Genomic DNA, 18103 nt, shown 5'->3' with positions numbered 1-18103 from the left:
TCTCTCTCGGTGTCTACTGAATCTCGGACGACCCCCCTTCGCCTCTCACAGTTCCTCTTCACCTTTCATTTTTCTGATCTCACAGCGCTCATTTCACACACGTGACCTGGCTGACATTTGGGCTGCACAAAAAGCTATTTGTCTGCAATAGGAGCAGACATAATTCTGTTTCTGTTTGCAGTTTTGTGGGGGTGAAACCATGTTTTTGGGTCAATATAACTAGTAGAAGCAAATCAAATAGAAAAAACACAGAATATCTCAAAAGTTGCTGCTTTTCTTTTGCATTGTGGTTTTAAATATATTAAATAAAAAATGTTTTAAGCGTTTTTGATTAAAATCAAATTTAAATTTGTCTGTAGAAACTTTGAACTTCAATTAAAAATGCTCTGTGTATGTATTTAAATATAGTCAGAGCCAAATGTTAAGCATTAACGTATTCAGTAACCTTTTTCACTTTTTTTAACCCTTATTTTTCTGTCAAGAAATTGTTTAAAATGCCTTAATAAAACAGGCAATGTATGAACCTAGCTGTTTTTTTGTTGAAAAAGGATCATTCAATCAAATTAGCATATTCTTAAATAGGGGCCATTTGCAGCGTTGCTGATTTATTCTAAAGGGAATAAATTAACTATAGCGTTGACTTGAATTCTGTGTTGAATAATTCAGTCCATCTCTTGCTTCTTTATGTATGCCTGTTGCAGTTTTTTCTTTTTTTTAAGCAGGACTCCAACTTATGTCCTCATGCTAAAAAAGCAGCAGTGTTGCAGGAATGCACTTATTCGTTTGGCTTTGCTGATTATGTTACTATGTTATATGTTATAAATGTTATGTGAGATCATAGTTATACTTATAGTTAGCAAATATCACAGATTTAACAGCGTAGAGTTACATAGCTGTAGAGCAGGTGTTTTGTAAACATCAAATCTGTCTTTTGCATTTCAAAGTGATTCAAACATAACATGAATGTTTTGGATTTTGAGTTAAGTATGAGAACTTAGTTAGTTAGTCCACAGCTTGCTGGTTTCTCAGTGGGTTTGCTGCCCAAACAAATTTGTAGGCTTAAATAATTCTGATTGGTAGGTAGGGAAAGTTCCTTTTGTCTAGGATAAATCTTTTTAAATCATATATCAAAGTTTTCAATGAAAATCAGCTTTGTGGATTTTCTTTTGTTCACAGAAGAGATAGAGTGCTTTTTCACTGTTGGATGAAAGCACAAATAACTCTGCATTTCAAAAAATAAGTTTTCTAAATATGAAACAAAAAATTATTGTTTACTTGAGGGAATGAAAAGAAAAAGTCAGTTCGCCTGGACGATAATCACTGAGAGGGACTGAGAGCTAATTAAAAACATTGCTTTAGTTGCAGCTTTTGGACCAAAGTAAACAAATTCCCATATGTAATTATTTTTGTCTCTATGTGTTTTCTAACACAAATTGAAAGGGATATTTAAGTATATCCAGGGTGCCCAAAGTTCAGTCCTTAAGGGCTGCTTTGCTGCAGCTTTTATTTGCGTCCCTCCACCAACACATTTGAATCAATTGCTTGTATTTCCTCATTAGCATGTCATTCTGCTCTGCAGATGCCTGCTTATGAGCCTGTTATTTAATTCAGGTGTGATGCACTATATCTTGATTTATTGTGGAAGCATAAAAATAATCCTGTGTAGATAAACAAGTAATTATCTCCACAGGTCACATTTTGAATAACGTGAGGTATTTAAGGATGACTGCTTTCTGGAAACATTTTCTTAAAAAACACTTCATAAATGGGACACAAATGAGAGGTAAGCATTTCAGTGGGCTGATAAATATCGATGTTTAGAGGCCTCCCTAATGGCTGAGAAATAATATCTACTTTTTCAGGTCACCCCATCTCCTCCATGTCGGTCTGTCTTCACTCAAAATGCTGCACTCGTGAGTCATAAAGAAAGCATTAGAGCACCGACCAATACACTTCCCTCCAGTCATTTCCCTCCCTCTCGCACATTTATTTTCCAATTTGCTGTTTTCCCATGCCTCCTCATCCTCCTGTTTTATTCTCTCTCTCTTCCTCACAGGAGGTGGATGCTCCAGACAGATGTTAAAGTGTTTGGTCTGGTCAGGCTTCACACGGCGCAGGGCCACCCTCGACTCCCCGATGAACTCATTATGTGTCAACTTGTCTTCGTCACACACAGACACCCTAGAGGACACAGACAGAGTCGGTAGGGGGAGGTAAAAAAATGACAAATAGTGAGCGAAGCATGAATAAAATATAAGCTCGTAGCTGGGTAATGAGTCAGGGGTATGAATTTAAAAGGAGACCAATCAAGGGTGGTCTACGCGTGTGTGGGAGTAAAGCACTCAAACATGCAACATCTTATAACATGCTTTAAAGTCACTACAGCAATATAATAAGGGAATTAAATCAGCGATGAAAGCCTGAACTGAATTAGAAAAGAAGCCGACAGGAAACTCACTGACATTTGCAAAGCTTTTTGGATTTACTCACATAACCGCCTCAAAAATACTGGATTTAAAGGTGAATGAAAAAGAACACAAATTAACCTTAATCTGAAAGGCTATATAAGCTTTGTACATGAATCATGTCTGTGCATGTATATTTCCATGTACAGACACCAATTCTCTAATCAATATAGGTGTGGACTTTGATAAGACCAGGGTTCCTCAAGGCGGCTGAGTTACCTCCTAAACTGTCAAGTTCTCAGTCCTGCTAATGACCTTCTTATTCGAGTCAGGCAGGTGTGTTAAAGCACAGATACATCTGCAGGTGCAGAGTTCCTCCTTCCTGGAGCAGCTCATCTGAACAAATGATGACTGTAGCATAGGCTGCATTCTTAGTGGTCTTTATTTTAATGTTTTATTTTACTTTTATTAAAACTAAAATTGAACGCTGTATTGGCTGTTTACTGCTTAAACTGTTAATTTTTTTTTTTTTATTATTATCAGATATCTAACGGTTCCTTAAAGGAGATTTTCTTAACCAAATAAACCAGCTGAAACTAACATATTTCTGCTTGAGGAGTTCTGGTAAGAAAATATTGACAGATGAATTTATTATTATAATAAATGCAAAATGTTAATGTATTTTAAAAAAAAAAGTAATATAATTACTGCTCTAATTGTGTTGCTCTGCCAGCTAAAGGCATGTTTACAGTTTATTTACTTCATGTAACGATTAATCGATTTCTAAATTAGTTGACGATTATTTTAATAATCAATTAATCGTGATTAATCTGGTTAACTGCTTCAGCCCTTCTGTTTTATTTCTTTTTATATTAGGATTGTTCAATTCTTCCTGTTGTGTTTTTAGGTAAACAATTTTAAGATCTGTCCAGGAGGAACAGATCAAAAATAGTCTCTTGGCTAATTCTGATGTATACTGTCCCTGTCATACAAAGAAATAAAAATAAAAAATCTGTTCGGAAGTCAGGAAATATGAAAAACGTTCTTGCAGTCATCTGATTTTTCCTCCAGTTTAACAATTATTCACAACTTTCTGTTGGTGCATCACATACAATATCAATCAAATACATAAAAGTTTAATTATAACATGACAAAATATAGAAACAAGAGTTTAATGCTCTTGTAATGCAATGGATGTCTTTCCACACTCTTACCGATAATTGTCACGTTTCCATCAGAGGGAATACAGGCAGTGCGTAAGTGCATTACGAGAGGTTAAACAAATCTATATTTAGGGCCATGATGTTGGCTATGATCTGTTGGTGGGTGGGAGCAGACAGGAGCGAAGGAGGCAAGGGGAGGTTGTGGATGTGAGATCTAATGACGATAGAGTGACGCGGGTGAGAAAGAAAGGTTAAAGAAAGAAGAAAGAATTTTAATGTGCATCCCAACCTGAGGTTACTGAAAGCTAATGAGTTTCAAATCTTTATTTATAAAAACTAATCCTCAGTGACAGAAAGTCTCCTCACTTCTTTCAGCTTCAGAAGCAAAGAGGATGCAGTCACGCCTTCAGTTTTCCTTGTTTCTGGTTATAAAACAAAGTACTGCAGCTCAGTTATGCAGTATGTGCTTGAAATCTCCAGAGAAAATCTCTATTCTGATAACTAAATCAAATGGGAAAAAAAATATAGAATATTAAACTATGAGGAGAAATGGAAGAAAACATTGAGGGGGTAGGTAGGAGCAAATGAGAACAAAGAAGGATTAAGTCACCCACAGATGTTGAAAATAAGCACAGCAGACTGGAAGATGGAGTGATGAGTAATACTGTAACAGATCAGAAGGTTAAAAGTGGGGGAAGAAATGTGTTTGTCAACTGGATGTTAGGGTTCACTTGTTACAGCATGAAGCCACGCAAACATTTTACTGTCCCTTATGGCACCTTGTATTTACTACAACATGATTTATTGTGTCAGCATGTCATCAACAACCTACAAATCCATGTCAGACCAGTAAAATAACACATCTTTTAACACTTCACAGAGTTCAAGGGTCAATTTAAACGCGGTTAGAATAGAAAGGTGAAGCCATTCTGCAGCCTCCAGCGAAATTACTTTTTCTGCAAAAACCTAAAAAGGACTTTGAACCATAAATACCTTTTATTATACCATGCACAGATTGTAGATTTAAAACAGTTGACTTAATTGTCAAATAATTAAGTGTCCTTTTTCAAACATGAAATTGATCATGCTATAGACATTTCTTTGCAGAATCTGGTACACTGCATCAGTACATTTTTAATGAAGCAGACTATATCCATCCCTTTTCTAAAACACTTAATCCCAAGTAGGGGTTGCAAGAGTGCACTGTCTCCAGCTGTCAATGGGTGAGAGGCGGGTACACCCTGGACAGGTCGCCAGTCAATCACAGGGCAACACAGAGACAAACGACCAGTCATGCACATAGCAGAATTTATAGAAGCCAATTAACTTAACAGTCATGTTTTTTAGTTAGTGGTAGGAAGCCAGAGTACCTGGAGAGAACATGTAAACTTCATGCAGAAAGACCCTGGGCCAGGAATCAAACCAACAACCGACTTGCTACAAGGCAGCAGTGCTACCCACTGCGCCACTGAGCAGCCCTGAAGCAGAGTATAGTTGAATAAAAATATGTTTAAAGGAAGAGATCAAATAAATATTAAATATTATGTTGTAAGGACTTTTATGGATTCATTATTCACATTAATGTAAAGTCCTGAAAATATGAATTTAAAGAAGCTTTACTTCATTCTTTTTAAGAGCAGATTTAAGATTGAGATGATTGGTTCTAGTATGGATGGTGGTACAGTTATAGCACTACTGCCATGAAGCAAACCTCATGTATTAGACCTTCGATTTTGAATGTTCTCCCATTACATGCAGGGTTTTCTCTGGATTTCTTAGCCTTCTCTGTTAGATGAATTGATAACTATAAATTTGTGTCATTTTCCAGATTGATCTATACTTATTAACTATGTTTAGAGGACTTTATCCTCATCATTTATAGGATGAGCCCTAGTTCTGTATTATACCTCACACTGTTGTATTTTATTCACTGTACTTAACTTATTTTCTCTTTTTCATCCCTGTTAAAATCTGTTGCTTTTGTTAATTTTCCTCCATGGTAGGTAAAAAACACTGTTCTATATACTTCCACATCTTTTTTGTGGAGAAGTTTGTATCGTTGTTGGTGCAAAAAGAGTTAAATGTTTTTTTTTTCAAGATTGCAATTAATAGCAAAACATTTTTATTAAGAAGTTATTTACAAATAAATAGAGTATTATGGTTCTTTTCCAAGTAGGGGGCACCACACAGTGTTTGCTTTTAGGGCAAATGGCTGGCATGACCCCTGAAATAACCGTTTTGGTCATATATACGTCAAAAATGTTTTTTTTTTTTTCAGGGTCCGCTTTAAAGGAACTAATTGTAGCTTGTACAATCTGACTTTCATTTTCTTGTGTAGTGAAGGACTGTTCAGATGGCTGCTGTTATCATTCAGCTCTGTTCTAGTCTGTCTGAATCCTTTACCTGGACTTTAGGGGCCAGGTTAACATTACAGCCATGATCATTTATTTCCTCCACTTTTCCTCACTCATCTGAAATGCCTACAGTCACAAAAAAGTACAAGGTAAAAGTCCAAGTATGTGTTACAAACATATAAAGCCCTTGTACACCGAGGGGAAAAATTTAGAAGTGATTGTACTGTAGTCCACTTAAAGCAGAGTGAAACAAGACATCTATCTGCAGCTCCTCTTCCAGTCTGCTCAGGTTCTGACCTTCTCAATTTTGTAATAATGGATTCAGGGACATGGCTTTTGTGATTGATCAACTGTTACTTTGAAAAGAAAACCATTGAAAAATGCAGTGTGCAGGAGGTTTTATGATTTTTTTTTTCACAGTGGGGTTGCACATGAGCACAAATACACAAATAGAACTACCTTTCATCTGATTCTACCTGAATACATAAGTAGCCATGTGCTTACTACTAGACAAAGCCTATTGGTTCAATATGTGTGTGTTTAAATCCTTAAATACTTATATTGATATTCATGTAGATTTAATAACAAAAACTGGGGACTAGATTGTTTTTTTTTTTTAACAAAAAATTTATAAAGAACAAGTAAAAACAAAACATTGGTAGAGAACTGAACTCACATGCAATAAAAATACTAATTCTGTATCAAGTTCATTGTAGAACAGATGAGCCTTGAAAATGATTTGATTTAATTCGACTTTTGCTGTGTTGTACTTTCAGTTTATTCTCCTCCAGCCTGACAAGTTAGGTTAGGATTTCAACATGGGTGTTTATCCCCTCCTGGTGAAACCAGTTGCCTCTTGTCATTTTTATGCTGTATGACCCATCTTTGCCTTGACATTTAACATTCACTGACATTTTCACGGAAGTCGTAGTCGCCACAGATTGAAGCAGTACACTGACCCAGATGCACCAGAGCAAGGATAACCTCATATGCACTAACAGGTCATCTGTATTATTTCTTCTAAATTGGTCTAAACTGGGGAAACCCTAAAATTGATGCAGTACAACATGGTGCTGTGCACACTGCTGCCTCAAGGGCTTTGCAATATGTGTTATGTATTTGCTGAGAATTTCCTGTAATAACACTGATGTTGAGAGGCAAGCAGCAAACTATGAATAACATTTGTGCACAGAAAAATACTGAGCATTTTAATAATCATTTCAGAAGCAAGACAATTCAAAGTGATTCATTTGTGGGTGGGGGGGCAGAATAGAATCATAGAGGCATTTTTTATGTTGTTGTTATTTGTATTTTGTAAAAAAAAAAAGGTGGTAAGTTAAAGATGGTTTTATTCGTTTGTGCAGTGTGAAAAAAAAGTTTCTACACAAAAGGGGGCTCAAAGTAAGCAAAACATCCTTTCCAAATTATAATCGCATGCACAGCGCCCTGGACTGCATCAAGTAGGAGGTCCGTCAGCTGCATGAAGCTGACACCCCACTGACATGAAAAAACTCAGCAAAAAGACTGAATGGTTGTTGCTTCTTCAGTGCAGGTTTGTCCATTTAAAATGGTAATTTATAACAATGAATAAAATAAATAAATAAAAATGGATCAGGTGTGGTACTGTTGTTTTAGAGCCATTAAGGATAATTATTTTAGGTCACCCAGAGGTCACCTATTCCCCAAATTGAATAAAACTAACTGACATTTTTAGTGCTACTTTATTTGTGCAGGTAAAGCAGTCATTTGTACTGATTTGGTTTTTACAAAAGAATCATTTTTAATTACGGCCGATGACGTCACCATCGCAGCAGACATTAGTGCTTTGTTCTTTCCTGATATAAAGTTATTGAATAACATCACATGTCATTCATGGGCTGGTAATGAATATAACAGTGGGCATGTTTACCTTATTTAGTGGGTTGAATGATTGTTTAATATGTAGTTAATCACCAAACTCCCAGACCCTTCGCTTTGCACCTGCTGTTACCCCAGACAACCCCAAAACATTTCCTGCCAAGGTCTCACTGTCGGCATTTCATAACAAAAGCACAGGTGAAACTTAACATCATGGAATAATGCTAAATTGTTCTCTATGAACAACTTTTGAATTGGCTATCATCAATATTTGAAACCCCTCCCGGAAGCACAAAAAAAAAGAGTGCACTTTGGTCTGGATGACGTTCGTATTTAGCGGGACATTATTGTTAATTTACCCATGCAGAAAGCTCCGATGCTGAGCAGTGGACATCCACAGACTGTGGTCTGTGCTGAGGGTAAGTGAGGATGATAACTGTCCTTCTGGGACTAAATTAAAACTGTTCTTTTTTAAGCCACCTATTCTAACTTTTATAACATTGTTTTCACGGTTTTCCATTTTAAGTGAAAAAAGCTTCACCGACAACCAGTCCCTGATTGGCTGCCATGTTGCGATTTCATAGAAAAGTTAGAACAGCTTGTTTCAACTTCAGAGATCAGCCCTTTGTTCTCTTCCTGTGGTGCTGCTGTTTGACAACGGCTCATTTCTATCTATTATCACAAGGTGAGAGCGGAGCAGTGAACACTCTCACCTTGGGTAGTTCACCGTTGGCCGCCTCCCTGCATGGTTTACATAGGAAATCCACCTTACTAACCGTGGACACCGCATCTGGTTTGAACACACCATAACACACATTTCTCTACACAAACAACAACAATGGCAGACTACTGAGTTCCAGTTGCGTTTCGGATGCTATTCAGTTTAACACATTTTGTTCCTCCACAGTGACTGCGATGATCTCCACTTTGTTGGTCTAAACAGTCACCTCTTTTTGTCTTTTCCACATTTGATGTTTATGTCCTGCTTTACTTCCTTCCCTCTTCTTCCTTTTCTTTTTTTGAGGCACCATTATTGCTCGAAACTAAATCTATTAAGACTTCTCCGGCATTGTCTGGTTTAATCTTTTCACTCAAACGTTTACATGTGGATACTTTATTCTGCTCTGTGTGGATATAACCAAAATAACTTACATCTATCAGACTTATGATTGATATAATAAAGCAATGTCTAACACCTTACGACATCAGAAAAACAGCAGTTATCTAGGCAAGTCACATCATCTACAAATGGAGGAAATATGCACCAATAATAGACCTTCCCCGGATTGGCTGATTTACTCTAAAAATTACTTCAAGAGCTTATACCATAACACCATAAATTCTTTAAGGGTAATGTTTGACTATCAGTTTGTAACTTAAACAGAACTATATCAAATTTTGTATTAAACAGATAATTTGACAATAAGAACTGACTAACTGATGTGAGAATGAGCTAACATAGACTATTTTCAGTTAAAAATTGATAATAAATTGGAACTGGGGACGACTTTTCTCTTCCATTGGCACAACGAAGGGCTGAGACTTTGCTAAGCAGCAGCTCCTCCAGCTCATGCATCTATAAACAGAACAGTTGTTCCGAAGCACCAGAGAGGTAGCAATACCTCTGCATACATGCCCCTGCATACACAGGCTGCTAAAGAGCATAAAAGAACAAAAAAACAGGTTAAGAGAAGAGTAAAAGTGAGAATAGATGATTCAAAAAATGGTCAAAATCTTGGGAATTCTCACTCCAATTTTTAAAGCTTTCCAGCACCACCAATGATTTTGACTCACATCTGGCTGTAGTCCTTCTAGACCAGTGGTGTCAAAGTGGCAATAGCACACCAGACTCCAGTCATCTCATCAAGTGAGTCCTATCTGAACATGATGGCTTGATGAGATGACTGGAGTCTGGTGTGCTATTGCTCAGTTGGTAAGAAAACCTGCAGACACACGTCCCTTTCTGGAACCAGGTTGGCTACGTTCACACTGCAGGCCTTGATACTCAATTCCGATTGTTTTGTGAAATCAGATTTTTTTTGCGTTGCCGTTCACATTACCAAATATATGCGACTTGTATGTGATCACCTGTTTGAACTGATACAACCTAAGTGTCCCGCAAGCGCAGTAGAGGACGCAATGATGTCACAAGCCAGCATGCTCTGTGTTTACGGAAGTAAATATATATGGTAGTGCTGAAGCTCATCTAGTGATCTTTCAGAACCTTAAAAACTCAATATTTCCAAGATGGTTAAACGTAAATACTGCTCTCCGCATCATCATCCACCATTGTTGATGTTTTTCTTGCCACTTCTGCGTAGCAAGAAGCAGAAGAGTGACCACTGTCGGATATTAATGGCATTCAGGTCAGATGAATGCGACCTGGCTGTTCAGATACATGTCGCATTTGAAAAGATCAGATTCGGATCGGATTCAGGACCACAGAGCCAAGTGGCCTGGGTTGCATTGGAAAAAAATTGGATCTCTGTTGTTCAGACTGTCATAAAAAGATCAGATCCAGGTCACATATTGGCAAAACAATCGGATTTGGGTCACTTCAGGCTGCGGTGTGAACATAGCCTTTGACACCCCTGTTCTAGATGGATAACCTTTCAGTTTTTTCTTAGCACTTCATTGCTGTCTGTCACTTTCTGCTTTAGTAACATTTTCTGTCTGACAGTTAGATACGTAAAATGGGGCTCCGAATCGTTGTGCACGACTCATAAGCCACATGTTCAGTCTGATGTATGTCTATGAGAAGTAAGGGGGCGGGGCTTACAGCTGATCCGGTTCAGAATCAAGGATAGTTCTTTTAACCAATTGTTAAGCAGTAAGAAAATGATCCAGATCACATTAGCAAGTCTCGCTCTGAGAGGAAGGTTTTGAAATTGCAAGGAAAAACTCTAGACTAGTTATAGAGATGTGGTTTCAGGACTCTGGAACTGAAATCCTCCTATAAGGTTAATTTTAAAATGATTTGGCAAAGCAGAGAAGAGTAAAGTTCCACCATAGTAACAAAAGAGACTGCTGATCCAAACCAGAATTTATCTAGGGTGGAACAACTAGTTATAGGGCTATAGAAGGTCGGCTCATTATTGGTTATTTTCTTTTAAGAAATTAAATCATGATTTAAAAGCTTTTTTGTGCTCAATTTGAATTTGTTTAAGTGTACCCTGACACCCCCTCCAAAAATGAGAAGCACTGTCTTTCAGATTACTTCTTTCTTCAAGACTTTGAAGAAAATCATGAAGCTAAAAAAAAAGACCATCCAAGCCTCAACTTTCATACGTAAGCAACATGGCAATGAAGTGCAGCAGGTGTCCTCTATATACAAGCCACCACTGTCTAAAGTTGGTGTAAAGTGTCGTCAGAAGGCCCATTTTCTCTGATCGTCCCTTAGAGACAACCCGCTGTTCCTCTTTAAATTCCTTTCTCATGTCCACCAGGACAAAGTTTTAGTCACAGACGGAAACAATTCGCAGCTTTGGTTGCCACCAGGGGGGGTCAATGAAATTAAAACACCCTGCAGTGCATGGTCTGACCTCAATCTGTCAGTGCGACTTTGAAAAAGAGAAAGCAACGAGGCAGGTGGAAGGAGCGACAAAGAGAGGTGGATGTTTCGGAAGGAGGGAGGCGAGATCTTCTCTGATCTCAGAGGACAGGAGAGATGTTTGGATAAAAAGGAACAAGGGTGAGGTGACAGAAGACGAAAGAGCCCCAATGGATAGAGGGAAGGAGCATTGAGAACTTCTGAAAGACTTTTTTACTCAAAGGGAAAGTTTCAGTGATGAAGATGGAGGATAAGGAATCTTTTGTAAGGGTGAGTCTGATCTAAAATAGTTGAAAAAGAAGCGAATGAGAAAACAAGAACACACCTGAGAGTTTTACGGTACATGTCCTCCTCGGTGATGCCACAGTAGGTGAGAGTCTCGTTCCACACTGGGTTAAGTGTGTTTCTAACAATCTTTGTTTTCAGTTTATTAGCCTGCCAACACAACAGAGGGGAGAAGTAAATGTCACTCCTACCTTTCGTTGCAACGTGCAAACAGCAGAAAAATAACTCCAGCTCTCACAGGCTCCAAGGTCATTCTATTACTGCTGATTTATTCATATGTGTTTTCATCATACAACTCTAAAATGAGACCATGATTGGAGAGTGCCCTCCAATGTTCCCCACGACAGGAAGTTGAAGGTCTCGTTCAATTTCACAGAAAGAAAAACCACTTGTGGTAATAAAATCCAACCTTGCAGGCTCCTGGCAGCAGATGCAGCTTCACGTAGGGATCAGCCAAACCGTTGAAATCCATCGGCTTCAAACCCTAACAGAGAAGATAAAAGCAGTAACAAAAAAAAAAAAATGGGGCAGTAACTTTGCAAACTGTCAGCAATGGAGTATGTTTCTTATAACCAAATCCAGGCTGCAAAGTTAGGGTTTCATTTAAATTTTTTTAATAACATTTAATTGTAGATAAGAAGAGAACCCGATTATGAAGGGTAAAACTAATAAAGTAAGAGGCTAAAAGTCATATTCAGTTGTCATATTACAAATGTTCCCAGCCTAAAATATTCCCTGTGTTGTTTATTAAACAACTTTATTAAAAAAAGATAAACTATCTTCCCTAGCTGTGTTAAAATACCCCCCCAAAAAAAGAAACAAAGGTTAATCATGAAATGCAAAACTAAATCTTTTGTGTGACAACCACATAGTAAAGAACAGTTTATGAATTTCACATTTATTTTATGTGTTGCCAACCAGTTTAAATTAAGAAGGATCAGTAGGGAGAAGCTCCAGTGTCCACAGGCTGTAGCTCTGCAGAGGTGAGATATTATAGTGTATAATATAGTAAATATTTAATGCAGCTGAAACCAGATATGTAAAAGCATGTACAGTAGTAATAAATTGCGCTTAATCTGTTTTTCTCATTGTTTAATATTAAATCAAAATTCCCAACACCCGTTATATCAGTAACCATAGTTACTTACTAATATCAGAATACATGTGTAATTTTTCTTACAAGTTTAAAGGATTAATTCTTTTTTTTACATTTGATAAAACCTTTTGATTTGGGTCAAACATGTTAGGTTTGCCACTTTATAACTAATTATTGGTATTTGGAGGAACAATTTGGGCCAAGCTGGCAGATGTCTTGTGGTGCTGCTTTAATATTTTCATGTAAAGTTCTCATAGTGCATCCACTGAAAAGCCCGCCCACACACCATGATGCTGTGACCCACTTGAATGTGTTTGAAAACTGTAATCTGTCTTTTTCTCCAGTTTTTTAAAGCAATCGCTTCTTACTCTCAGAGTGGCCTTTAAGTAAATGTCTGTACAGGACTCCTTACATGTCACTGATATCTTTGCTAATGTATTTTCCATTTTCTGATGATGTCACACAAGGAAGCTTTGTACTTCAGGTGTTCCCTTAGATCACATTCACAGATATCACCACATCCTCACATTTAATGTACATTAATCTAATCAGTGCCGTAATATCATCAGCTGTACCTTCCTACCTGTTGTAAAGATACTGTTACCTTAGTGTAACTAAAAGTGCACATATGGCATGGTTTCACAATGATGGTTTCATAAGCCGAGGCCTTAATAGTTTCTTGAATAAGTCATGTCAGACAGATAAATGAACCTGGTTTGCATGGGCGTAGGTTTGCACAGGGACCATAGGGACATGTCCCTACCAAAATTTTGGCCTGACCTACTTGTACCTACCAATAAACATATTTATAGTTTACAATACAGCGTTAGTGCAGCAGTCGCTTCTTTTCTCACAACTTTTATATTGAAGTTAATATTTTAAATGATCAGTGTCAGTTCCTCTTATAGTTCCTGCGCCCATGTTAATACAATAAATCTATTTGCAGCCCCTTGAATATGTTACTTTGCTTTGTTTTACAATACAGAGAATATCGGCATATCAGAAAAAAAATAAGAGTGGGTTTTACTTCTGTTTACCTCTGCACAATTCTATTTCTTCAAAAGATAGCACCTCATAAATATACGTACAACAGACATATTTAGACTATATTTGGTTAAAAAGGCACATATTTAACTTCAGTCTTAGTCACTGGTAAGTTCAAATGTAACCCTTTTCAAAGTGTTAAGGTGTTCCAATTTTATATTATTTTGAGCCACTGATGCTTCAAATATTGATAAACAGCATCTTGTGTGTTTAGTGCTTATAAAATTTGTATAAATGTAGCAAAAAATGCTGTTTTCTCTTTAAACGAAATGCACCCCGATGCTCACGTCAAGGATAAAAAATATGGGAGCATGCATAATGCTAAGGACCAATGACATCAGACCAATTCAACTTAAGACCAATTGTGTCCCTACCAAAGTTGAGATCAAACCTACGCCCTTGCTGGTTTGCCTTTGCTAGTTTTCTGTCCATCAAGACATGCAGCGTTTAGAGGTCATAATGCAGTTTTCCAAGGACACCGTACCTTTGCTTTGAGGACTGTGCAGTGTAAGGAGCTGGTGGCTCTCTCATACAGAAGGTCAAACTCCAACGTCCCCAGGGAGGCTGGAAGGGAGTTAACAACAAGTCAGAAGAAATGTGCACCAGTTATACAGGTAATTGATTTTATTATGTGAACTTCATTACTTGCAAAGGAGAAGGAGAGAAATTGGAGAGAGGTGAGTGGGGGAATATTGAATAAATATTGACCAGCTCCTGCAATCTAAAACTGTCTCTTTACAGAATTGAAAAAGTGTAATTTTCAAGGTTTATTGTGAATGAAACCTGATCATCACTCTAAGGAGACTCACTGTTATCATCACTGTCGCAGCTGTCGATCTCAATGGAGGTGTCCATGCTGCTCATGGCTGACAGTGACCCCCCTCCTCCTGCAGCTCCTGGTAGCAAAAGGCATCTATTTGCTCCTCCTCCTCCTTCTCCATCTCCTCCTCCAACAGCTCCTCCACCTTGACCTGCGCTGCCAGGGCTTAATGGTGCAGGCGCAGTCAGCTGATTGGGTGACAGGGGCTCCGAGAAGGAGGAAGTAGGAGAGAGGCGAGGGAAGTATGCAGAGATCTGACGAATGGGACGGATGGGGCCTGGGCAGACATTGATGGCCATGTGCTCCTGGATGGAGATGCCTAAACGATTTCCTTTCCGCACAGTCATAGGGCTGAGGGGAAACATATTTATAGTGTGTTACCAACACTTAAAGAAGTCATTTCAGAAAGCTATTACCACAAGTGGCCCTCTTAATAAAAACCCTTTGAACCAAATTAAAGCCGTTTAATGTAGCTTCTCACAAGACCACAGAACACAGGGGAGGATGAGCACAAATTTGCATTTCAATTAAACAAATCTGAATAAACCTGCTGAGGAAGGATAAGAGATAATGGACGGAAAATGTCTGAGTTAAATTACAATCCACAATGAAATTGCAGTGTGTGCGTCTGTGTTTAAGCACCTTTGATATCTAAAATCCCTGACAAGCCTTCATACTCAGACAAGTAATTACAGGAGGAAGTTTTTCCAGGCTGAAAAGCTCTTCTGTCCACTTGGGTTGTTAGAAAAGCCCATTGCAGTTATATAAAGCTGTGGTTGCAGGGAGTCGAGTCGAGCACATGGCTGACTGGTCTGCTCTGCTCCCAAAATGAAAATACAGAAAGAGAGGGAGGAAAACACACATATCACAGCCTTGGTTTTCTAAAGACAGCAGGGCTTGAGGGGGCGTTATGCCTCAATACTGCGCAGAAAGCCCCCCCTCCACCCCAGGACTACCTTCTGTTCTCTCTGCATTAATCGATTGCAACTGAGAAGTTTGTATTTATATTGTGAATGTCTGCACTTCCTCTGTGCTGTCTGGGAGTTCATTCTCTGAAAACGAGTCGAGGAAACGTCTGCGCTCTATTTGAATGCAGGGGTCTATTTTCAGAGGTTTAAATCAGCAGTACGAGGAGCCTAAAATGGTGCATAATGGGAAAAGGCCCTCCTGTCACCTCTGAAAAGGCAGGTGATTTGGTCTAAATTTTGTAAAGGAGGATATTTGTGGTTATGAATATAAGATTGATGGATGTAAATAACATGCAAAACAATCAACTAATAAAAATATATTCAATATTAGGCTATTCTTGGCTGATTATTTATACTTTTATGTTGTAACCTGTAGCCTTATTAATAGACTAATTGCTGATTATGGGTAGGTTTATAAAGATAAATGAATTAGATCAATTATACAGGTTTTTATTTAAAGCAAAACACAACTAACTGTGAGACACTTCATCATTACAGTACATAGAACTCTAAATCTATTTTATATTTGCTTTATATTCCATCAATAAGTTGCATGAAAAACGAAGCAGCACATCACTGAGAATCCCAATAAGGTTAACTCAGTTGATCAGTGCTGCAATGGGGCTCACCTTTTATACTCTATTAATCTGTGAAAACCCTACAGCCACAACTTCTGTCCAGAAGTCACAGCCGTACACCCTCACGTACATTCCAAGAGAGGCGCTTCTCATCCTACTTATCGTCGATCTTAAACAACAACTGCGCAAGAGCGCAGATGCAAGTGGAGGGGGAATTTCATGTCACCCTTTGCGCCCTTTATGGCAAAGCCATAAGCCATGGGTGGCTGCCCATGACACCCATACCAGAAACCGCCACTGAGTCCCAGCTTTGAATATCCCTAACGGCCACAACAGATATAATACTGTGAGGTATGGAGGCTGCAATGCTTCAGACTGGAATAAAATGAGGGGTGAGAACAGCAGAGAGGATCATCAGGGTTCCCTCCATAAAAGACATTTCATCCCAGCGCTGCTTGTCCTGGGCCTGTAACATCATCAGCGACCCCTCATACCCCCCACCATGGACTGTTCTCCCTGCTGCCCTATGGGAAGACGTTTTACAGCATTCACTGCAGGCCCAACAGGTTCTGCAACAGCTTTTTCCTCTTTGCTATCAGACTGTTGAACTGTTGAAAACTTTAATCAAGTCACAAATCGAGACTCTGTATCATACTGTAAACAAAATACTTGCACTACATGGCAAATTTTCAAATACCTTTAAATAGAATTCAACTTAGAAAATAGAATACTGCATTCCGCACCATGTTTTTTTTTTTCTTTTGCACTGCTCTGAACCTTCCTCATCAATGCCTTTTGCACCATGTCTCTCCTACACTGTTTACATTTTGATCACTGCTGCACTTTAAAAATGGAAATTTTAATTTTACTGCCACTGTTGAAAAAGCTGTATGTATCAAAATTTTGTGTTGTAAACACTCTGTATATATGCCGGGAAAGAGGGAGGAATACATACTTGATTTGGACTAAGACACATTTACTGACTTTGCCTTTTAAGAGTAATAATTTACCTGATTGATTGCTGAACAAAATAGTTAGCAGTTCCCAAAAGCAAAAGGGTATTATTTGAATGTGACATAACTTCTAAATCCTACATCCGTCTTTGGAAAAAATCCATGGCAGATACATGTGCAATGTCTGGTTTCATCTGTAATTGTCATGATTCTGACAAAGTAACTGGTTTGTTTACATTCAGCTCTGCTCTTGGCATCATAATCACTGATTCTTCCCACCTGTGCAGCTCCGCCTCTTCTCATCAGTGCTCATACTTACCACCTGCTCCCTTGCTTATTCAACCAGACTTCAAACCAGCAACTGTTGCCAGATTGTTTACAAGCATCATAACAAGTAGACGTCTAGCATGTCTTCCATGCTTGATTGACTGATCCTGACCTTGCTTTTGCCTTATGCCAAGCCTTGCCTTCCTCTCACCAGAGTATTCTGAGCTTTCTGATTTCTGGACATCAACCTAGTTTTTGCCCTCTGACAAAAACTTCCACTCGGATACCTCCACCTGAATCAAACCTACAATTTAGTATGATGGATTAACCTCTGTGTAAATGTATTGTTTTTCTAGCTCCCTGTAGAAAGTCACAATCACATTATGCTGGAAATAATAAATCAGTAAAGATAGATGATTGTCAAAATTGTCTTGGACAGGTGGGGAGTTTACATTGTGTATATTTTTGTCTTTCTGCTAGCCCCATGATAAACAAAAAAACCTAACCAGGATGTACGTTACCTTTAAAAATATTATAAAAAGTAGATTAGCTGTATTAGTTGGCTATAAACCTCATCTAAATGGATCAAATTCTAAAAAAATCCCAAATTAATAGGACTTTTCTTGCTTTCTAAGCACCAGGATGCCTCTTGCTAAATTCCCAACACTATGCAAGCAAATACCAAGTTTGCAGCAGCCTACACCTAAACAAACCTTAACAAAAAAAAAAAAAAAAAAAACACCTAAACAAACCTTACTGAATT

The 18103-nt window shown here is 38.2% G+C and overlaps 1 protein-coding gene across 2 annotated transcripts in view; it reads right to left on the bottom strand.

Moving 5' to 3' along the window:
* The window catches only part of doc2a (double C2-like domains, alpha), a 41960-nt gene that overhangs the window by 17978 nt on the left and 5879 nt on the right, over positions 1-18103 (bottom strand). For both annotated transcript variants that reach the window (XM_015389811.1, XM_015389810.1), the window contains exons 2-6: positions 14564-14925; positions 14239-14318; positions 12024-12098; positions 11655-11764; positions 2055-2181 (exon numbers count right to left, since the gene is read on the bottom strand). In XM_015389811.1, coding sequence (XP_015245297.1) covers positions 2055-2181; positions 11655-11764; positions 12024-12098; positions 14239-14318; positions 14564-14925 — 754 coding nt within the window. The remainder of the gene's footprint in view (positions 1-2054; positions 2182-11654; positions 11765-12023; positions 12099-14238; positions 14319-14563; positions 14926-18103) is intronic.

This window comes from Cyprinodon variegatus, unplaced genomic scaffold (genome assembly GCF_000732505.1).
Source record: "Cyprinodon variegatus isolate N-32 unplaced genomic scaffold, C_variegatus-1.0 Scaffold475, whole genome shotgun sequence".
Lineage (NCBI taxonomy): Eukaryota > Metazoa > Chordata > Actinopteri > Cyprinodontiformes > Cyprinodontidae > Cyprinodon > Cyprinodon variegatus.
The sequence above is the reverse complement of the archived record's forward strand: the minus strand, read 5'-3'. Positions and strand labels throughout refer to the sequence as shown.